At 42.3% G+C, this 25,213-nt stretch overlaps 1 protein-coding gene across 2 annotated transcripts in view; it reads left to right on the top strand.

The window, feature by feature from the left end:
- The window catches only part of LOC124118013 (dentin matrix acidic phosphoprotein 1-like), a 397,126-nt gene that overhangs the window by 177,301 nt on the left and 194,612 nt on the right, over positions 1–25,213 (top strand). For both annotated transcript variants that reach the window (XM_048396585.1, XM_046480046.2), the window contains exon 6: positions 10,811–10,873. In XM_048396585.1, coding sequence (XP_048252542.1) covers positions 10,811–10,873 — 63 coding nt within the window. The remainder of the gene's footprint in view (positions 1–10,810; positions 10,874–25,213) is intronic.

Raw genomic sequence — 25,213 nt, 5'->3', positions numbered from 1 at the left:
AGCGGCAGATTAGTCGAAGTGACCAGTGACACCCATGATACGACACACGAGGCTCAACACGATAACCTTCATCACCAGCCATCAACAAGTGCAGCTAGCAGACTACAACCTTCTGTCCATGAATTAGCCCAAGCAGCTAGAACACACATTCCGGTCGACACGGATTCAATTTACGGCAGTTACGACATCTCCCCCGTGCTTTCCGACATGCCTGCCAGATGCCCGGATGTAAACAACATGGCGAATGACAAGTCTCTCCGCAATGAAGTGCGTGAACTGAAAGCACTTATCTACTCGTTGAAAGGGGATTCTACAACAACACATCAGCCAACAACCCTCCAGATGCCACAGGCCGTCCCTTCTGACTCCCTGCCACTGATCAACACCATTCCAGCCCACCTGAAGACAAAAATCAAACAAGGTAAATACGTCAACTTGGCATTATTACTACAACAAGATCTCGACATCAGCGAACGTGAAGCAGAGGGACGTGAAGATACCAAGCAAGGAAGGTCCTTGTCACTACCCGACTTCATCATCGCATTCACTGCTTACAAGAACGTGTACTGCGAAAACAACCACGAACTACGTGCACTGTTGGACGACCACGAACAGACCGTAGTAGGACTGGCGAAACTCTTTCCCGGCAAGACAAATCATTATGATTACCATAAACTGTTTGCCGCATGTGTAGCAGCATATGCAGAAAAAGGAACGCCTATTAGGTGGGACATGGTGGACAAACGGATATATACAATGTGTTCCACAGGACAGAGGGCCAGGTCCTGTCAATCATGCCAGAGCATAACCCACACTTCCGAGGGATGCCCCAATCTCATGGCCCCAAGAACAGACGTCCAAGCGGGCAGTTTGACAGGACCTCAACAAGCTACCGTCAAGGCAAAGTCGACGCCAGAGGTCGACCCAAAGTGCGCATCAACGGCAGAGAAGTGTGCAACAATTTTAATGACCAGGGCTGCCAGCGACAAACCTGCTACTTCGAACACGTGTGTGTTCTCTGTAAGGACACAAACCACGGGAAACAGACTTGCAGGGAGAGGAAGCATAAGACATGACCGACTCCAGATGGGCTGGCTCCCCTACTATCATGTAGACCCATTAACCTAACACCAATCAATGTGACTCATCTAAAATATGAACTTTCATCTCATCCAGACCAAATTTCCTCCAACTACCTAATCAATGGACTTACACTGGGCTTTGACCCTCTAATCGCTCCTCTGCCTACTACAACTGTCGAGTGTCCCAACAACCTGAGTGCCCGACGAGAGCCTTCTACCATCACAAACTGGTCCAGTCAGAAGTGGCAAGGGGATACGTGATCGGACCTTTCACCAAGTCGCCTTACCCCATCTATCGAGTCAGTCCCCTAGGTTTAGCCGAAGGCAAGTACAGCAGAAAGAAAAGACTAATTTTGGACCTATCTGCCCCACACGACAAGCCAGACATCCCAAGTGTAAATGAACTAATTGACAAAGAGTTGTGCTCCCTGTCCTATGTGACCATTGACAACGCTATATCTCTTATTCTGGAAGAAGGACCGGGGGCCTTGATGTGCAAGGTTGACATTTCCGACGCCTTTAAACAGGTACCCATTGCACCCAAGTTCTTGCCGTTCTTTGGATTCAAGTGGGAAGAAGAGTTCTATTTCTATACACGTTTGGCATTCGGATGCAGATCAAGCCCAAAACTTTTCGACTCCCTCTCAGAAGCAGTATGCTGGATTCTGCATAACAATTATGACGTCAAACACATTCTCCACCTCCTTGACGACTTCCGCACCATCGATGCGCCAACTGCTGATGCCCAGAAAACCATGAACACTTTATGCGAACTCTTTAGGCTACTCCAAATACCATTAGCTGAACATAAGTCAGCAGGTCCCGTTCCAGTCATCGAATATCTGGGAATCGTCCTCGACTCGCTTTCAATGACTGCTAAGCTACCATGAGACAAGTTGTCCAGAATTTCAGCAATGGTCGACGAGTTTTCTCGACGGAAAAAGTGTACAAAACGGGAACTGCTGTCACTAGTGGGGCATCTAAATTATGCATGCAGAGTCATTATCCCTGGCCGTTCCTTCATATCCTACCTGATCGACCTTTCTAAGACAGTGAAAAAACTCCACCATCATGTGTACCTATCCCATGCCTGCCGCCAAGACCTACACATGTGGGCCACCTTCCTGAAAGATGAATGGAGTGTCATTCTTCCATGACTGTACTGCCACCTCTAACTGTGACATGGAACTATACACAGATGCGGCCGCTACTGTAGGCTTTGGTCGTTATTTCCAAGGATCCTGGTTTGCCGACAAATGGCCTCCAAAACTGTTAAGTGGATTGAGCGTAGAACACAGCCTTGCCTTCCTGGAATTATACCCCATTGTTGTGGCAGCCATCTTGTGGGGACATAGATGGTCACAAAAGCGCGTGCTCTTTCGCTGTGACAATATATCAACAGTTCATATCATTAGGAAAGGCAGATCCAAATGTATTAAGATTATGTCTTTAATGAGAACACTAACCTGGACTGCTGCAAAAGGTAACTTTGTCGTCATCGCACAACATATCCCTGGCGTTCATAACAACATTGCTGATGCGCGCTCTCGTTTGCAGCTCAAGAAATTCCGAAGCCAGCAGAGAAGAATGCCACACCATGCCCTCCCAGTTCACAAGTCATCTGGATTTGAATACCCATCTGAATACCCTGTGGTCCGCCGCCATTACCCCTCGCACCAGACACACTTACGCTACAGGGGTGCAGTGCTACATCAAGTTCATGATCCGTGTGTACCTGTTTCCAATGGAAGCCGACACTCTGCCCCCAGTGCAAGAGACGTATCTCCAGTACTTTCTGGCCCACTGTTTCGGGGTCCTTAAGCTCGCCTATACAAAAGTGAAAACATACCTGGCGGGTATTAGGTATACTTACTTGCAAGCCGGATTACATACTGTGTTTGATTCCCCAGCCTCAGGTGCCTTCGCCCGTATCCAGACTTTGATGAGAGGATACAAGAAGTTACAATCTCCCGTCAAGAGTAAGAGGCTTCCCATTACGTATGACATTCTCTGTCGGATCGTCACTCTCCTAAGACAGGGTGTGCTAGGACCTTACAATGACTTGAATATGGAGACTATGTGCACCATTGCCTTCTTTGGATTTTTACGTTGTGGCAAGTTTACCTGCTCATCTAGTTTCGACGTCGATGCCAACATCTGCGTAGAAGACATCACATTCGATTCAAATCGTGCCAGGTGCATTTTACGAGTGTCTAAGACTGACCCCTTTCGTCAAGGCGTACATATTTCATTGTTTGCTACGAAGAACCTGGTGTGCCCCTTTCGCAGCCTGACACAACTCGTATGGATCAGACGACAGAGTGGGGCACGTAACACCGACCCCCTCTTTGTGGACAGCTCCTTTACAGCCATTACCAGGAATACCTTTCTGAGATGGCTCAGCATTATATTGTGTCGCGCAGGTTTTAGTTCCAGTGGGTATTCAGGACACTCTTTCAGGATCGGCGCGGCCACAACGGCAGCTCAAGCTCGCCTAGAGGAACACCTTATCAAGACGCTAGGACGATGGAGCTCTGACTGTTTTACTTGGTACATCCAAACCCCCGAAGCTACCTTGCGCCAAGTCCAGATCTCCCTATGTACCGTGCGACATGCATAGACTTGACTTCGACCTGACGAGGCGCCATAGTCTACCACGTCAGTTTGTGTATATATTTAGATGGTTGTGAAGCATCGTTCTCAACCCATGTTTAATCATGACCGTTAGTTGCGTGTGCCATCATTCTTCGTGCCAAATCATCTCAGGACTCTTCTGTAGTGTATGTTGTACCTATGTGCTAAGTGAAGATATACAGACATTGTGCCATAAATTCCATACCCCTGCTACTGCCTGTGATATTGTGATACAGACTATACAGCACGTGTACAAGGACTGATGCTATTAAACTTTGTTATAAGTCATTACATATTATTCCTTGGGGGCACTCGGTAGCTACACAACCTCTCTTTGGGCGTCTGTAGCCCCCAACTCATACCATATACCTCTCCCTAACCTAACACCCGGGGCTTCACGACCTCCAAGGGTACATCTATACTAATACTGGGATCCACGATCCCAGATTAATCCACAACAATACTCGGGTTGACGACCCACTAACAAGCTATCAACCCAGGATCCACGATCCTCGGGGTACTCTTTCTCTATTCCTATCACTCGGGTTTACGACCCACTAGCACCAGCAACCGAGGTAGCCCCCCTTTGTCGCCAATGTAAATAAATTATGATATTATATTCCATTGTTTGTTGTTGTTTGCTGCACAAAATGTCAAATTTATTATTTTAGTTTGTGCACAAACAACTAGTACCTTAGCCGCAGCTTCTCGTGCTTTATGTATCCTACAACGTCATATATTTTTATTATGAACTGTCATCACTTGTACATCGTACTCCATTTTTCTGCTATGGATCAGGTTACACTTTACCTATCCCACAATTAATTCCTTGTCGGCAACGCATGCGCAAACCCATGCTTCTGACGTCACTCACTAAAGCCTATTTAACCCTTCACCTACCATCCGCTCATTCTCGTTTCTATCAAAGCCATCTCGTTTATGCTTCTCCCACCATCCATCCCCTTCATACCACCTTGTGAGGCTGCCTTGGTTGCTCCATCAGGCAGGGCGTCTGTAGCCCCCAACTCATACGATATACCTCTCCCTAACCTAACACCCGGAGCTTCACGACCTCCAAGGGTACATCTATACTAATACTGGGATCCACGATCCCAGATTAATCCACAACAATACTCGGGTTGACGACCCACTAACAAGCTATCAACCCAGAATCCACGATCCTCGGGGTACTCTTTGTCTATTCCTATCACTCGGGTTTACGACCCACTAGCACCAGCAACTGAGGTAGCCCCCCTTTGTCGCCAATGTAAATAAATTATGATATTATATTCCATTGTTTGTTGTTGTTTGCTGCACAAACTCTAGGATTGCTCTATGCACACAAACTTCAAGTACAAGGATGTGTGTGATATGTGTAATGAATATTTATGAAAAAAACCATCAATTCCTGGTGAAAAATATATTTCATCTGCAACTTATATGTTTTAATGCTTCTTTACAATGCTTAGTTGATACAATAGCATTACTTTTCATTTGATGTGACCATTATTTGTGATTCATTAATGAAATTCAAAATTATGAAACAAGAGGTAATTTTTCATATATTTTTTTATCACAGTTTGAAATAATCATGGTCTACCATGGCTATGTCTTATAAAGATGACCATGGTCAACCATGGTTTTGTTTGGGATGACCATGGTCTACCATGGCAATGTCTTGGATGGCCATGATCTACCATGGATTTATCTAAGATGACCATGGTCTACCATGGTTTTGTTTGTGATGACCATGGTCTACCATGGCAATGTCTTAGATGACCATGGTCTACCATGGATTTATCTAAGATGACCATAGTCTACCATGGTTTTGTTTGTGATTACCATGGTCTACCATGGCAATGTCTTCGATGACCATGGTCTACCATGGATTTATCTAAGATGACCATGATCTACCATGGTTTTGTTTGTGATGACCATGGTCTACCATGGCAATGTCTTAGATGACCATGGTCTACTATGGATTTATCTAAGATGACCATGGTCTACCATGGTTTTGTTTGTGATGACCATTGTCTACCATGGCAATGTCTTAGATGACCATGGTCTACCATGGATTTATCTAAGATGACCATTGTCTACCATGATTTTTGTTTGTGATGACCATGGTCTACCATGGCAATGTCTTAGATAACCATGGTCTACCATGGATTTATCTAAGATGACTATGGTCTACCATGGTTTTGTTTGTGATGACCATGGTCTACCATGGCAATGTCTTAGATTACCATGGTCTACCATGGATTTATCTAAGATGACTATGGTCTACCATGGTTTTGTTTGTGATGACCATGGTCTACCATGGCAATGTCTTAGATTACCATGGTCTACCATGGATTTATCTAAGATGACCATGATCTACCATGGATTTATCTAAGATGACCATGATCTACCATGGATTTATCTAAGATGACCATGGTCTACCATGGATATATCTAAGATGACCTTGATCTACCATGGATTTATCTAAGATGACCATGGTCTACCATAGTTTTGTTTAAGATGACCATGGTCTACCATGGTAAAATCTTCAATGACCATGGTCTACTATAGTTTTGTTAAAGATGACCATGGTCTACCATGGATTTATCTAAGATGACCATGATCTACCATAGTTTTGTCAAAGATGACCATGGTCTACCATAGTTTTGTTTTAGATGACCATGGTCTACCATGGTAAAATCTTCAATGACCATGGTCTACTATAGTTTTGTTAAAGATGACCATGGTCTACCATGGATTTATCTAAGATGAGACCGCCTCCGTGGTCTAGAGGTATAGCGTCCGCCCGGAGAGCGGAAGGTCCGGGGTTCGATCCTTGGCCGCGTCATACCAAAAGACGTTAAAAGATGGTACTTGTTGTAACCCTGTCTGGCACTCGGTATTAAGGGGCTAAAACAAGGACTGGTCGGCTCGGAGTCAGTATACTGTGTCTGAGTGGGGTATTCATGTTAAACTGCGGCATGGTATCTCGGTGGGCTAGCACTATAAATCAGCATCAGTCCGGACTAGTACAAGCAGCCGCACACACACACGTGCATGCACCTCGCTATATAATTGCAATAATCTTGGACGTGACGTTAAATCCAGTTTCACTTTACCTCTAAGATAACCATGGTCTACCATAATTTTGTTTAAGATGACCATGGTCTTCCATGGTAAAAACTTCAATGACCATGGTCTAGCATAGTTTTGTTAAAGATGCCCATGGTCTACCATGTATTTATCTAAGATGACCATGGTCTACCATAGTTTTGTTAAAGATGCCCATGGTCTACCATGGTAAAATCTTCAATGACCATGGTCTACCATAGTTTTGTTAAAGATGCCCATGGTCTACCATGGATTTATCTAAGATGACCATGGTCTACCATGGATTTATCTAAGATGACCATGGTCTACCATGGATTTGTCTTAGATGACCATGATCTACCATGGATTTATCCAAGATGACCATGATCTACCATGGATTTATCTAAGATGACCATGGTCTACCATGGATATATCTAAGATGACCTTGATCTACCATGGATTTATCTAAGATGACGATAGTCTACCATGGATTTATCTAAGATGACCATGGTCTACCATGGTTTTGTTTGTGATGACCATGGTCTACCATGGCAATGTCTTAGATGACTATGGTCTACCATGGAATTGTCTTAGATGACCATGGTCTACCATAGTTTTGTTTTAGATGACCATGGTCTACCATGGTAAAATCTTCAATGACCATGGTCTACTATAGTTTTGTTAAAGATGACCATGGTCTACCATGGATTTATCTAAGATGAGACTGCCTCCGTGGTCTAGAGGTATAGCGTCCGCCCGGAGAGCGGAAGGTCCGGGGTTCGATCCTTGGCCGCGTCATACCAAAAGACGTTAAAAGATGGTACTTGTTGTAACCCTGTCTGGCACTCGGCATTAAGGGGCTAAAACAAGGACTGGTCGGCTCGGAGTCAGTATACTGTGTCTGAGTGGGGTATTCATGTAAACTGCGGCATGGTATCTCAGTGGGCTAGCACTATAAATCAGCATCAGTCCGGACAAGTACAAGCAGCCGTACACACACATGTGCATGCACCTCGCTATATAATTGCAATAATCTTGGACGTGACGTTAAACCCAGTTTCACTTCACCTCTAAGATAACCATGGTCTACCATAATTTTGTTTAAGATGACCATGGTCTTCCATGGTAAAATCTTCAATGACCATGGTCTAGCATAGTTTTGTTAAAGATGCCCATGGTCTACCATGGATTTATCTAAGATGACCATGGTCTACCATAGTTTTGTTAAAGATGCCCATGGTCTACCATGGTAAAATCTTCAATGACCATGGTCTGCCATGGTTTCTGTTGACCATGGTCTCCAGTGACCGTGGTATACCATGGTAAGAAATAAAAGTGACCATGGTTTAGCATGGTATCCCATGGTGTGCATTTCAGCTGGGAGATTGTGATGTTGTGATAATAGTGTGTCTAATACAGATTGCTATGTTGTGATAAAGGTGTCCCTTATACAGATTGTGATGTAGTGATGTTTTGATAATAGTGTGTCTAATACAGATTGCGAAGTGGTGATAATGGTGTCCCTTATACAGATTGTGATGTTGTGATAATAGTGTGTCTAATACAGATTTCTATGTTGTGATAAAGGTGTCCCTTATACATATTGTGATGTTGTGATAATAGTGTGTCTAATACAGATTGCTATGTTGTGATAAAGGTGTCCCTTATACAGATTGTGATGTTGTGATAATAGTGTGTCTAATACAGATTGCTATGTTGTGATAATGGTGTCCCTAATACAGATTGTGATGTAGTGATGTAGTGATGTTGTGATAATGGTGTGTCTAATACAGATTGCGATGTGGTGATAATTGTGTCCCTTATACAGATTGTGATGTAGTGATGTAGTGATAATGGAGTGTCTAATACAGATTGCGATGTGGTGATAATGGTGTCCCTTATACAGATTGTGATGTAGTGATGTTGTGATAATAGTGTGTCTAATACAGATTGCGATGTGGTGATAATTGTGTCCCTTATACAGATTGTGATGTAGTGATGTAGTGATAATGGAGTGTCTAATACAGATTGCGATGTGGTGATAATGGTGTCCCTTATACAGATTGTGATGTAGTGATGTTGTGATAATAGTGTGTCTAATACAGATTGCGAAGTGGTGATAATGGTGTCCCTTATACAGATTGTGATGTTGTGATAATAGTGTGTCTAATACAGATTGCTATGTTGTGATAAAGGTGTCCCTTATACAGATTGTGATGTTGTGATAATAGTGTGTCTAATACAGATTGCTATGTTGTGATAAAGGTGTCCCTTATACAGATTGTGATGTTGTGATAATAGTGTGTCTAATACAGATTGCTATGTTGTGATAATGGTGTCCCTTATACAGATTGTGATGTTGTGATAATAGTGTGTCTAATACAGATTGCTATGTTGTGATAATGGTGTCCCTTATACAGATTGTGATGTTGTGATAATAGTGTGTCTAATACAGATTGCTATGTTGTGATAATGGTGTCCCAAATACAGATTGTGATTTTGTGATAATGGTGTCCCTTATACAGATTGTGATGTAGTGATGTAGTGATGTTGTGATAATAGTGTGTCTAATACAGATTGCGAAGTGGTGATAATGGTGTCCCTTATACAGATTGTAATGTGGTGATGTTGTGATAATAGTGTCCCTAATATATACTCAACAACAAAAGTTCCTGTGACACCAGTATCTTAGTGTATTTTTCAAACAAGTAAAGTTTGGTTTTCAGTATTGTAGTACATGTATGGAATCAAGTCGCAAAAACGCAACTGCTACAGAAAAGCATGCATTCCATGCAAAAGTTTACTTTTATGCATGCCCCATGCATTTCACTATCCAAGAATGGGTATAAAAACATGTGTGTTAACGGGATTCCAGATGCATTGTTTAGCATCGTGCTGACAACAACCACTCAAAAAACAAAAAAAATTATGCAATTATTCAACATTACGAAATGCCACGCCTGTCCAAAAATGAGCGTCTGTGAGCCATTGGTATGCTTGAAGCAGGATCAAGTCAACGTGATGTTGCAAGACAATTAAGCGTCCACGGAAACACCATTTGGTGTTTATGGCAACATTGGCAACAGACGAATGCAGTCAGAGACCATCCTCGGAGTGGCAAGCCACGTGTAACCAATAATCGATAAGACAACTGGATTCGAACAACACACCTACGAAATCAATTCCAGCCAGCAACAGTGACTGCAAGAAGCATCCCTGGCCTTCGACGAATACCTTCACCAACCGTACGTCATCGCCTCAGATGTGCAGGGATTGTTGCCAGAAGACCCGCCAGACGCCCCATTTTGACAGGAAACCACCGTCAAGCACGTCTACAGTGGTGCAGACAGCGTCTACTCTGGACGGCCATGCAGTGGGGACAAGTTCTATTCACTGACGAGTCTCGTTTTCACCTCAGCCACAGCGATGGACGGATTCGAGTGTACCGACGTCGAGGTGAACGTTACGTCAATCAATGTGTCATGGAAGAAGATCGGTTTGGTGGCGGCAGCGTTTTGGTATGGGGTGGAATTACAGCAAGACAGAGGGTTTCCGTTTGATAGTGGTAGAGGGAAATCTCAATGGACAGCGCTACCACGACGAGATCATCGGCCCTGTTGTTCTACCGTTTTTGCGTCGTCATGGCCCAGGCATTACCTTTCAACATGACAACAACCGGGCTCATATTGCTCGACTTGTTCTGGATTCTCTTCAACAAAACAACGTAAATGTCATCCCCTGGCCGGCTCGCTCCCCTGATCTGTCACCAATCAAGCACATGTGGGATGAGATGGATTGGCGCCTTCGACGTCAACCAAGTGCTCCACAGACACTTCAGGAACTTCGAAACAAGGACTAGTGGACTAAAACTTAGTTTTTACCGCTGATGTGCCAGACTCACTTGGTCTGATATGGATTGTGATGTTTTGATAATGGTGTGACTTTACTTTAAGCAGCGAGCACCAACTCACTCACTCACTCACTCACACTATTCCCCATTTCAGATTATCACTGATTACATCTACCATCAGATGGAGGAGGAAGGTCTTCAACGCATCAATGTTCCTGTAAGTTTCATAAAGTTATAATGCTGCTAAAGTAATGACAGAAATAGAAGGAAAATGGTTTGGGATTATTTTCATTTCAGGTAATCATACAAAGTACACATATTAGGAATTGATTTTCACTTTTTCAAACTGTAAAATGAAAGTCAATTCTTCTTATATCCCTATTTTATACTTCAAAGGATGTAGACGTAATATCATTTTGTACGAGTGACTTCATGTTTACACTACCAAACACACAACAACCAACTGTATCGCAGATAAAATACTTTTCAAAACGAGATGACATGAAGTAATATCCCATCTTTCATAGTTTGGTTACAACAAATAGATTTAAATAATATCATCATTAGACGAGTAACGTCTGACATAACTAACTCAGTTAGTCATTCTCAGTAAAAGTGCATTGTAAAACATACTTCAAGTACAGGATGTCAAAATGGCCGACATGATCAACGTGACTGGGGAGATTTCTGCAGTTGTCGATGTACCTTCAGCGATTAGTTGTTAGTCATCATTGATCAACTGGTCAATCACTGAAAGGTGATTATAAAGATTTTAACCATGCTCCTTTGTCTTTGTCCGTGGTCTAACTTAATTGTTAGTTAAACACCACTTGGCAATGACAGAACTTTTTTTTTTTTCCCCTATCAGTTATCTTGATGATAGAACAATTTCATGAAAAATGTTTGTTGCCAACGGGATTGGAACCCAGGGAGTCTGCACTGTGAAATATGTTTTATGCAATTTTTATACAGTATGTTACTCTAGTATTTGCATCTAGTATATGCATTCTAGTATTTGTACAATACTTATGATTTGGCAGCTTTTCGTTCAAGGAAAGGAACAGATAGAAAAGAAATTACTATTTTGATCTTGATCAGGGCTGTGTTTGCTCATAATAGGCCCATCAGCATGGAGAGGTAATATTTAGGTTACTGATAAAAGTGCTCGAGTTGGTCCAAAATGAATGGTATACTTGCCCGGGGATATGCATTTCATGACTCAAATCAGCAAAGCTTGAGATGCATGTGTGAAAGGCTCAGGGGACAGATTTCATGTGCCTACTCACATAGTGTTCTCATCACAGTTGAGCATAGAGTTCCTGAATATCTTACAAAATACCTTTTACAAAACAATGTTTTTTAAGCATTTTAGGTGCTATAAATGTTGGACATGGTTTAAGTATGTTAGACCACTCGGACCCCAGTGTCTAATCGTTGAAATGGTTGATTAATCCACTTGGCGCTGTGCGCCTTGTGGTTTAATTAACCATTTCAAGGATTAGACCCTGGGTCCCCGTGATCTAACCTCTATGTGTTGAATAGACACAAAGTAAATGCATAGATTGCTGTAGAATGTTATAGGTGTGCATTTCCTTATTTTGTTCCAAGGACCGGTAATGGCAAGGATATTTTATCACAGGCATGCACTTTTTATAATGTATCTTTTTTTTCAATGTAAGCAAAAGTGCTGATTTGAAAATTAAAGTGTCTAAATGATCAGAAACAATGCTTCTGTATTTATTCTTGCAAGGGAATTCCAAGGAGTTTCTCCAGCAATGTGTAAGTAGTGTTACTGTAGGTGTTGGGTATGTGATACCCTTCTACCTCGCCAACTTATCCTTACCACTCCTTGGCTCTGGGGATGATGTAGCTCACTCAAAGCACAAGTCAGATTTGTTGCTCAAAGCCCATTTATTGGAGACAGAATTCTTGAATATTGTGGGAAGGCTAACATCTAGCCCCACTTGCCCAGGCAATATATGCCATGACATGTTTATGTCTCCATAACTTAATTGCCATTATTTATAAGACACTAATCCCCGTTGTTAATCCTCACCAACATTTCATTGTATTTTGACTGTCAGTCAGCCTGGACTACCATGTCACTTCCCTTTAACTACTGCTTTTTATCCCCCCGGCATATAATGCTGGGGGATATAGCGATCAGCCAGTCTGTCTGTCTGTCCATCTGTCCGTCTGACCATCTGTCCGTCTGTCCGTCTGTCCGTCCGTAATCATTTCCTTTTCCGGGGCAGAATTCGAAAACCATTCAGTGTATTTGATCGAAACTTGGCAAATCTATCAGGCACATACTGAAGTGGTGCCTTTTGATATTTTGGGATTTTTCTAATTTTTATTTTTTTAAATTTTTATGGAATGAAGTTGGACATAGACTCAATTGGGGATGGGGTACGTTTCCGGGGCAGAATTTGAAAACCATTCAGTGTATTTGATCGAAACTTGGCAAAGCTATCAGGCACATACTGAAGAGGTGCCTTTTGATATTTTGGGATTTTTCTAATTTTTATTTTTTTTAAATTTTTATGGAATGAAGTTGGACATAGACTCAATTGGGGATGGGGTTCGTTTCCGGGGCAGAATTCGAAAACCATTCAGTGTATTTGATCGAAACTTGGCAAATCTATCAGGCACATACTGAAGTGGTGCCTTTTGATATTTTGGGATTTTTCTAATTTTTATTTTTTTAAATTTTTATGGAATGAAGTTGGACATAGACTCAATTGGGGATGGGGTTCGTTTCCGGGGCAGAATTCGAAAACCATTCAGTGTATTTGATCAAAACTTGGCAAAGCTATCAGGCACATACTGGAGTGATACCTTTTGTTATTTATTTGTTTTTACGAATTTTCATTTTTTACAATTTTTATGGAAAGAAGTTTGACCTAGACTCCATTGGGGAACGGGTTCGTTTCCGGGCCAGAATTCGAAAACCATTCAGTGGGTAAACAGTGTATGCTTCTAAAAGAACATTCAACTGTTGACTCATTACATACAGAATTGCACATTTACTAGTGGTTACTTTACAGACAGCTGCCGGGGGGATATGTCATCTTTCTGATGACTCTTGTTATAGTATGGCATTTATTGCCTTAATTGATCATCCCCTGAACTGCGTCGGTTCATCACGCCCATATGTCCAATGTCCAAAGCAACGTCATTTTCTCTTTGTCTGTCCATTGTTGTTCATAACTATATATGTGTTACCATTACATGGTGTTAGTCAAGCTTGGTATTCCGAGCATGGGTGTAAGGACGACCTCGAGCAGGATGTGCCTCGTAGGAAACGTCCAGAGGTTGAGCTGGAGCTCCGCTCACCTCATGTATGCCTGAGCTGGAAGGTCTGCTCATCGCTGTGTTTGTTTGGTCAGAGCAGGTATTCCGCTCATTGTGCAATTGTTGTTTATTGTTTACATGTTGTGCATAAAGCGTTCCGGGACAGTGATGTTGATTTTGTTCTTTATTCCCCTAAGAGCTAATTCCCCGTCAACATGCCCATTGACAATATCTTCACACAATACAACACAAATCCAGATGATATAATGAAAAGCACAGCAATGTTCCAATTTGAATCTGAACGTATCGCTTTGAATCCAACAGTAGAGAGGACTCTTTAGAGAGAACCTCTCAGGTCTGCGGGGAGAATCGAACACCCACTCCACTCTCTGACAACTAACAAAATACTATCATCCTAATTCTTTGTTCTCTGTCTTTCTCTATTTTAACCAATGCCCAAACCGAAAAGAGTCATATCTCTTTGTTTCAGTAACAAATGAGTCACTACTTTAGTCTCCTTGATTCTTTCTTTCAAAACTAACTCATTTCCATTTTGTCAAGTTTTGGTTGAGATTCAAACAATATCACCGTGCTTCACCTGACTACCCGCTCCCATCAGCCATCTGGTCTCTCTTGCACACAAAGTGTATCAGGAAAGTTCTAGACATTTTGGTGCCCAAAATGTTATTAAAAAGTATCATTTGTAGCTTCCAGTTAATGGCCGACTATTCCCTCTATACTCCCTGGTGATAATTTGCAATAACTTGAGTATTTTTATTAGACCTGTAACAGCTTGGAATAAAATTATTCATGATCTATATTCAGAGGTCCTTGCTTCACCAATTTACTGTTATCCTTTGTTATACATTTCTGAGAACAAAATTCAATCTGAAATTTCATAAAATGTTTGAATGTTTATATATCAAAATATATACATGTATATCGAAATACCCTTGTTTAACTATATCAGATTAGTAAGCACCAGGAAACTCCAAACAGACCATTACAGTCAAGCAGTACATTTCTACAATATTTGGTCACGTCAAAAAACATCTTCTATTTGCTCTCTGGCACTTTGACCCAATCTTGCTACTTTTCTTCTGACACATGAATAAATATTTCTATCCTAAAGAGAAACAGAAGCATTCAGTCTTCGGGCTCACAGGCCGATGGTTCTTTCCAGTACAATCACCCTGCTTCTCTCCAGTTTCCTACTTACATATTTACCCTAGATCTTCGTAGAATTTCAAAAACAGCATTCATATGTCATGTCTTTCGAAGGGGGTAATTTTAACAAAATACTAATTGATGTTGGATTTTGTAATGAATTTAATTTTAAATTTAAAACATGTTATCTTGTTTCTATAATCAAGCTGTTGAAATCATGTTTTAAGTATTTGTGTACTTTCTACATAGTTGCTATTCTAATTACAGTGCTCCCTCACTATTGCGCCCTTCAATATAGCGCTAACTCGGGTTATAGTAAGTGGTAACGCATGGCTCCCCAAATTTATTTACATATTTAATAAACTCAAGTTTTACACTGACACAATGTTTTTCGCAATCTCAAAAAACATTATCAGCTGATCACCTCAAGCACAATCTCAGGAAATACCAGTCAACAAATCCAAACTGAAGTATGCAATTTAATTCCATTATTATACTACCAGGTTTTAAAAAGGTGTTCATTGTATATATGGACTTATGTCTGTAATATAATATATAAAATATTCAATTTCATTCAATATTGATTAATATATCGCACAACTAACCATTATTTACAGCAACTACGGTCAGATTACTGTAACCTTAGGTTCTGGGTACTTTACCCTTTTACCTTTGGTCACTTGTACTTATCAACCACTCCTTGGTTCTAGGGATGATGTAGCTCTCTCAAAATCACAAGTCAGCTGGTTTGCTCAAGTCCTTTTTATTTATGATAGAATTAATCATAAATATACACACATGGTCCTCAGATAAGTACCTAGATGATGCGTTGAAGAGCCTGATGGTTTTTCTGATGAACGTTTAACTCTACTTCTTTTCTGACCCGGGATCCCAATTTACAGTGAACGTTTCTGTTCAGCTGTATGCTCCCGACTCCCCGCACCACTCTCGGACAACTAACAAAATACTATCGATGATAATTTTAGCTCCTCCCACCAAAATCATATTTGACATCATGAGAAATGAGTCACAATGCTCATTTCCCAATGAACCCCAATTTCCATTGTAATCAGTTTTATCCTCAAACTCTTCTCGACTAACCAACTTGATTACTTTCCTAGGGTCATTGGTCAACTCGGACATACTCACAAAATCAAATACCATCAAATACTCTGTCAGACTGGAAGGCCCGAAAAGATACTTAATCATGTTATTTAGACATTCCAATCAAGCAGTAGTGTTCAGAAATATTTGATCACCACAAGACTAACAACTTTGTTCCATCCATTTATCTCCCTTCTGACATTTTCATTGCAAGACCAATTCTACTAATTCATTGTACTAATGAAAAGTTATACTCTATCACTTAAGAGAAGCAAAACCAATAATCACTTGCCCTAGGGATGATGCCCTCACCCTGCACAATCACTTCTCTCATATGCGTCTATATTTTACCCAAAAGCTTAATTTAGTAAACTACATTTTAAGTAAATATTAAAAAAAACTTTTTCCAAAATACCCTGGTTATACATGCCCTTCCCGTTGTAGAGCATGTCCCATGCGATTGACCAATGATAATAGAATATGAAATGTAAATACAATATGTAAATTTATTATTTTTGTTTGTGCGGAAATGACAGCCCCGGACATACATCCATTTACTACATTCCCGGCGGTTTCTTTCATCAATCGTTATGCTATAAATGTGCTCTAATTCTCTTCCGGCCCACCCCCGTGTTCTCTGTCGTGTTGGTTGATTCATCTACGCATAATTACTTCCCGCTACCAATTATATTCATGCCCACGTGTACCTACATGCTTTCATTCTTAAACTTGTTTGCATCCATTGTCCATCTCAGCTACATGATGTACCCGCACAATTATAGGTTTCTCCTAAAAACATACCTACATGTTTCACCCATGCATATAGTCATTGTTTATTCTTAGTATCTGCGTTACGTACATTTTTAATTATTTGATGTCGGGTGCCAAATTCCATATGTGTTAAGGGTGCATCACGTACTTCTAAACTTCCGGCAGGCCGCGCATGCGCCTCCAATGTTTATTCGCTGTTTCATCCGCCATGTTGTCGCTTGCTTCTCGGGCTCTGCGCTCTCAACTTTGACCTCATTACACCCTACCTGTTCCGTACCTGACCCGATTCATACGGATACACCACGAATGAACTTATCCCACTAGATCCATTCGGCTTCGTACCCGCACAGCTTTGTTACGTACAATCATGACAAGTCGAAGATCAGGACGGGCGCGTTCTCGGCCGAGTGCTTGGGCGGAAACGGACGAAACCTCGACATCAACTAGTGTCCCACCTCCCCGACAGTCCAGAAGACAGACCCCATATCTCATGACAGAGGTCTTGCGGCAACGACTAGGTATCATGGGGTTTAAGCTTCCAAAAACGTGGGGACGTAAGATGCTGCTTCAACTGTACAACGAGAATTCATCACAGACTGCACCCAGCGAAGCTCCACCGCAGGTACCTACTCGGAGGTCACGTTCCATGCCAGCTGCCACCGTCAGTGCTCCTCCCGACCTACCAGTACCAGCAGACCCACCAGTACCAGCAGACCCAGACCTAGTGGCCTCCCAGGCTCATCTGGAGGTCGCAATTTCGGCCAATAACGGACCCACTATCACCTCTCTTCAGAATCAGTTAAAGGAATTGAGTGACCTAGTTTACACTATGGCACACAATCAGGCAGCGGCCTCAGGCAACCAACCATCCACCTACTCCACTCAGGATCCTACACAATCTTCTACTGCAAATCAGGATATTCACCAAACTTCTAACGTCGGACCTTACCCCTGTGCACAAGATACCACGTTCCCAGCACCACTTCAAGCTCCACAGGTCGGCCACACTACAGCCGTTCCGTCAGACTCCCTCCCTCCTATCGACCTGGTTCCAGAGCAACTGGTCACGAAGATCAGGACAGGTAAATATGTTAACCTGGCGTTATTATTGACCTCTATCCACGACTTTGGGGACGGTAAAGGGGAAACAATGAATGCAACATCCAAGCCGACCAGAACTCTATCTCCGCGGGAATTCTCTAAAGCCTTCAGAACTTACCGCAACATTTACTGTGGCCACGACACCCACAAGAAGGCCCAAATGGAGGCACATGAAGAGTATGTATTAGACTTAGCGGCCCTGTACGAAGCGGATGGGTACTACGAGTATCACAAACGTTTTGCTATGAGAGTTGCAGCATACGCAGCTATTGGAAAAATCATAGATTGGTCCAAACCCGACACAAACATCTTCAACGTGTGCTGCGCTCACCTTAAGAGGAAGGTATGCAGTTCATGCGGTAGTATAGATCACATCAGAGCAGAGTGCCCTAGTGCGAACCTAGCATTCAAACCCGTTCGGTCCCCCGGCGATCGCTTCATCAACCAATCCCGGACCAGCAGGGAGCAAGACGCCAAGGGACGCACACGTGTGTTCCTAGCTAACCGGGAAGTCTGTAACAACTTCAACGAAAATGGGTGCTCCAGGGAGAGATGTAATTTCTCCCACGTATGTTTAACCTGCCACGCTACTTCTCATGGCAAATCCTCATGTCGCCAGACTAAACGCAACTCAGACAAATGACCGGATATAGTAGACAGTTCTCCAGTTAATGTTCGTGTTTTAACGGAGGAGCTCCAGGCACACCCAGATCGTGACTTTGCTAGCTACGTCATCCAAGGATTTACCGTGGGCTTTGACCCCATGATTTCCAAAGTGCCCACTGATACGTTGGAATGTGAGAACAATCTTAGTGCTAGGGAAAACCCAGATGCAGTGGATAAAGCAGTTCAACTGGAGGTCAGCAACAAGTATGTGTGTGGACCTTTTCACCTTCCTCCTTTCCGAGTTTGTCGCATTAACCCCCTCGGTCTCGCAGTGGGGAAGTATTCAGGAAAACAACGCCTGATTCTCGATCTGTCCGCCCCGCACGACGACTTCATCCCTAGCATTAATGAATTAATCGACAAGGACTCATGTTCTTTGTCTTACGTGACCATAGACAATGCCGTCCGCATTATCATGCAATTAGGACCAAATGCACGCATGTGCAAGGCCGATATTAAAGACGCATTCAAACAGGTACCTATTCAGAGTGACTTTTGGCCTTACTTTGGTTTTAAATGGCGTGGGAGATACTACTTCTACAAGCGTTTGGCGTTCGGATCCCGATCAAGCCCCAAAATCTTCGATCACCTGTCACAAGCCCTCTGCTGGATCATACAACACAATTATAACGTGCAGAATATTCTCCACCTCCTGGATGATTTTTTAACCATCGATCCCGCCGGTTACCCAGCTGAGGAAACTATGACAAATATTCGCCGGGTGTTCCAGCGGCTCAACATTCCCTTATCAACCAAGAAGACGGTGGGTCCCACCACACGTTTAGAGTATCTAGGCATCATACTGGACTCCACTTCTATGTCTTCCCACCTCCCCCAAGACAAAGTTCAGCGGATTATCAGCGCCATCGAATCATTCATGCACAAGAAGAAATGTACTAACCGAGAACTGCTATCCCTGCTCGGGCATCTCAATTATGCCTGCAGAGTGATACCCCCAGGGAGATCGTTTGTTTCCTACCTCATCAGCTTATCTACGACAGTCAGCAAACTACATTACCACGTGTCTTTGTCTAAGGAATGTCGCACAGACTTGTGCATGTGGAGAGAGTTTCTGCTTCAGTGGAACGGAGTGTCTTTTTTTCATGATCCACGCATCACAGAGTCCCATGACATCGAATTATTCACCGACGCAGCCACTTCTACAGGCTTTGGTGGTTTTTTCAACGGAGAGCTGGCCCCCAGAGATCAGATCCAATTCTACCTTGATGAAGAGTACTGCCTTCTTGGAACTCTATGCCATTGTGGTAGCAGCTTGGGTGTGGGGGAAACAATGGTGTAAACGAAAGATCATGTTTCGGTGTGACAATCTTGCAGTCGTTCAGATCATTAAGAAAGGCAGAGCACGTTGCAAACATGTCATGGCATTAATGCGTAAACTAACTTGGTTGTCTGCTACTCATAACTATGTCATTTTAGCCAAACATGTACCAGGAGTGCACAACGAACTTGCTGACGCCCTCTCACGTTTCCAGTTTCACAGGTTCCGCCAGCTAGCCCCCCATGCAGCCCCCAGAGCCACGCCGTGCCCAGACAGCTCAGTTGTGACATGGTACTGAACCAACAGCTAGTTAACATGTGGACCGCCTCCCTCGCTCCTCGAACCGTGACTACCTACTCTACTGGGTATCAGTGCTACCTTAACTTCCTCATCAGATATCAACTGTGCCATTCTCTCCGCTATCAACACCAGCTGCCAGTCGTAAGTGAGTCTTTGCTGCAGTATTTCATTGCTTACTGCTTCAGCGTCCTGCATCTCCAGTGTACTACAGTCAAGAATTATTTAGCAGGAATCCGTTTTGTCTACCTGCGCGCAGGCATCGATACCTGCCTCGATCACCCCAACTCACCAGGCATGAGTAGACTACAGACCTTACTACGAGGATACAAGAAGCTGCACGTTTCAAGTACTAAGAAACGCCTACCTATCACTCACAACATCCTGTCACTTATCGTATCTGCATTGAGAAATGGTGTGTTCGGGGCCCATGATGACCTCGTCATGGAAGCTATGTGTTCCTTAGCCTTCTTCGGCTTTCTGCGGTGCGGGGAGTTCACATGTGCAAAGACCTTCGACCCGGAGGTCAATGTGTGTGTTGAGGATGTAGTTATTCATCCTAATCAAGCAAAGTGTTCAGTTACCCTCAAAACATCAAAAACAGACCCCTTTCGCCAAGGAGTGACCGTGAATGTATTCGCTACCTCGGAATCATGTTGCCCCTTCTCAAGTATGAGGTTACTCATGTATGTGCGGCTTCAGTGTGGAGCTAAGCCTTGTGATGCTATGTTTACGGATAGAGCAGGTCTTCCCGTGTCTAGATCTGTTTTCCTTTCCTGGCTAAACATAGTGTTGTGCAGAATTGGTCTAAACCCCTCCTCGTACTCAGGTCATTCGTTTCGGATCGGAGCCGCGACGACAGCAGCCCACGTCAACATCCAAGACCACATGATTAAGACCCTGGGCCGTTGGTCTTCCGACTGCTTCACCAGGTATATCCGGACTCCCGAAGATGACATCCGTCGAGCCCAATCATCCATGGCTCGACCTTGATCTTAGTTTACTTCCCATGGGCATAGTGCCCTACCATGACTCGGCCTTTCTACAGCGACTCTCCGCCATACTTATCACAGCAACCACGTCTGTCATGTTTCTCCAGCGTATCCTGGCATTCGGTAATCATTACACCTACCCGACATATCATGTATATATTCTATGTAGCATCTAGTGCATCCTTGCTCTTTGTATTCATTACCCTTATCTACCATCTTCTAACATATCACGTCTTATGTATTTCCATCTACGTATATATATATATTTTCATTGGGGGCTCTCGGTTGTTACCTCGTTGTGGGCTTTTATTTCATAATCCCCCCAATTCATATTCAAATTCAAACATATTTTCAAATCCCTCTTCGCAGGCCGGCTACTGCCCCTGCTCACACAGCTCTTGTCAGGCCGGCTTGCCCCTACAAGCAGCTGCTTCCCCACAGTTGTCCAGGCCGGCTTGCCCCTACAAGCAGCTGCTTCCCCACAGTTGTCCAGGCCGGCTTGCCCCTGCAACCAAGCTCATAAAACATTAACCATTCGTAAGCAACAACCGAGCCAGCTCCCTATTCTTGTGCCAAATATAATAAATAATTTTAGTCTACTTGTTGTTTTGTTATTTCTGCACAAAAGTACAATATGAATATGTAACAACTTGTGTTTGTATGCATCTGAGGACCAGAAAAATCAATACAATGAAATTTTACAAGGTAATGTCTCAGATAGGATCTGTCTTGGGTTGTACCTATCTAAGGATAATAACATGTTAAGGCTTATTAAGACATAATCAAATTATTCTTTGTAAAGTTTTCAGGGGTTTTTTTCTTCGGTTGATGCAGATTGGTGAAATAAAACATCTTCTCAACGTTTTGATTTCATATATATATAGACATGTGAGCATTTTTCTTCAGGCAAAAATCACAATAACTTTACAACACCAACTAACAACTTATCATCAATGTCCTAATCGTGTATACTTATTACTCCCTAGATTAACCAATCCAAGTCGTCAGGGTCAACTCTAAAATGTAGACCTGAGTCTGAGGAAGCGTCACTTTCGCTGTCACTGTCACTATCAACTACATTAGGAACCACAATAGGCGGACTCGCTCTTATTGGGAAAAATCCACCTCGAATAAACTGGTCTGAATAAGGCCAGTAATGTACCATTAAATGAGAAATTTTTTGAAGGAAAGCGGCTCTCCACCATCTTGTAGAATGAGGCTGCTCATCCCTACAAGTACGATAGTGGAAAGTTTGACTTTCTGAAGCGTCAGGCAATTCTAACTGATACTCTGATATGGTAGCATAAAAGTCCTGATGTTCGAGAGGATCGTCCATCTGGAGTTCTGGAATGAGGAACTGAAACTCATTCCCTATCATTCCAAATGCCATGCCATCCGGGAATAAACTTCGGACCACCTCACAAGCATAGCTTGTGGTAGTCCCGGACCTTCTTTGGGCCTCAAAATAGGGTAGTACCAGAGTATCCGATATATCCCCTCGTATATTAGCGTCCATCCTGACCTGACATACTTCACACCGAAGTGTGTTGTTCCTGTCAACAAACAAATGTCCATTGTCCTGTTCTGTCATCCTGCCTAATGTGCCAGCAATACTATCCCTTAGCTCAAATTCAACCTTTTTCGAAATAATCAACACATGCATGGCACATGTTGCATGGTACATACGTTTGCACCACGCACAATGCTGCACTTCGTAGCCCTTACTTGCATAACGGTCTACATCCAGCAAGTCTTCTAGGCAATATCCACACCTTTTCCAGGTATTGTGGAAAGGGAATGATCATTGTGGGCAAGTGGTGTCCACCGCAACCTAAGCTGAATGTTTAAATTACCTTCATCCCCAAATACACAAAATTTATTGACTTGATCGGTAGTATACCCAGCTCCTCGCAAGTAAGCATAGAAGAAGGGCATCAAATTTTTTCGATAGGGCGAAGTATAACAAATCATAAGAGAATCTCCTACATTAGACGGTGTCAACATGCCGACTAATCCCAACTTAACTATTTCAAAGAAGCCGAAATACATCCCATATATGACCATGGTTATGGGTCGAATTTGAAATCCTCGGTACCTTCTATTTTTCATAGTGGTGGTGATTGGCAACCGGTTGTCGAAAATAGGTTCCTTTAAATCATAAGCGAAGATTGCCAAAATCTCCTTATGAATATATGGAGTTATTAGTTCTGGTACCTCTAGGTAAATAACTACAGGCATGTCAACTCCACAGTATAAGCTCAACAAATTTGCAAAGAACAAGGACCATTCAGCCCATGTTCTCACCTGTTCTTGCATAATGGTGACAGTTTCACCATGATTGATGGAATTTCTGAAAGCACCAGTAACCCTATTCCTGTTCATTTTTAGTCTATAAGTAATTGATGTCAACTGAATACAATATAATTATTCACAATACTAAGATATATAGTAAGACACAACAATGTCTTACACAGACGTCTAACTATTGGAGGTGTACCCCAGTGGTCAACGACCGGTGACTAGCCAAGCAAGTGCGTAATAAGCAATATAGGCAAAAATATGCGTAATTGTAAGCAGTATGCACTATAGAGATAATTGTAATCACAAGCGATATCACAAATTGCACTATACTTTGGGGTACGAACTAGCCACACCAAACCCCCGTGTGAACTATCATGGCACGTTTAAGCGTATAGTCCGATTGCGGCCAAGCAGTTCTATTTACATTTGCAATCAGACTGATTTAGGTTTTTTTGCATAACTTGCCAGTATGTAGACTACGGTACATTATATACGTTGAGAACATTCACTTTTGTTTAGGTATCAATTTAACTACTTCAAAGCAAATAGCTACAGTATTTATATCGTGCTTCATAATCAACACATCAATTTAAAACTGTATACAACAGATTACCATTTTTTTTCATATCAACACAACATCAACTTAATATTACATTTCTGAACATGCATTTATGTAGGGTATTACCAAATGTTCCCTTTGACGGTTATCCCCTATACGATCCATCAACAAGTATTGAAGACATCAAACATGCCACAACATACATATTTCTATCAGTAAAATTGCTCACAAATGTTTTTGTATGTAACATCTGCATCTACCAATACAGCATACATTTTCAAACAATCCAAAAAACCAGCGATGTAATGCAATGCACCTTTTTCAACATACCTGTAACATACAACAGATATATTTTCTCTCATAAATTCAATACATTTTGTTATCAATTTATAAGTACACACATTTGTATACAATATATTCATGTATACAGGTAAGTATAATCAACATATTTTAATACAATATAACATCAACATTAATACAAGAGGACACTAGTATGTCTGAGATCACTTAAATTTCTAAAACTGTGACATTTCAATGCACTCTGGTCTCTGCGGAACTGATGGATAAATTAATTTTACATCCCTAACAGCAGCTGTTTGAGTAGCGGTGGTGCAAGGTAGTGGAGCAGAAGGTCTACCCGATTCGTTAACAACTATGGGATATTGTACGTTCCCATGTATCAGAGAAACACTTGCTATGTATTCCTCATCCATCATTCTGGTCAGTCTACCTGCCTTAACCCATGATAGAGATACCTTCCTGGGTAGCTCTATATGTTCATTAGTAATGGTATTTACCAAACTCAGTTTGTTAGGTCCCCATGACAAAATCATGTCAAATTTCACCAATCGTCTTGTAATGGAGATCGATTGTGGAATCATGTTTGTTCCTAAACTTCTAATATATAATGGACTAACTGGAATCGTGGCCAAGGTAACGTGAGTACATCTAGTTCTAGATGCCAGTTCTACTTCCAAATAAGTCTTAGAATTTCTCATTCTTTTCATGATAATGTACACTGCTATG

Source organism: Haliotis rufescens, unplaced genomic scaffold, assembly GCF_023055435.1.
Source record: "Haliotis rufescens isolate VD_foot unplaced genomic scaffold, xgHalRufe1.0.p SCAF_1, whole genome shotgun sequence".
Lineage (NCBI taxonomy): Eukaryota > Metazoa > Mollusca > Gastropoda > Lepetellida > Haliotidae > Haliotis > Haliotis rufescens.
This window is presented reverse-complemented; position numbering and strand designations above follow the sequence as displayed.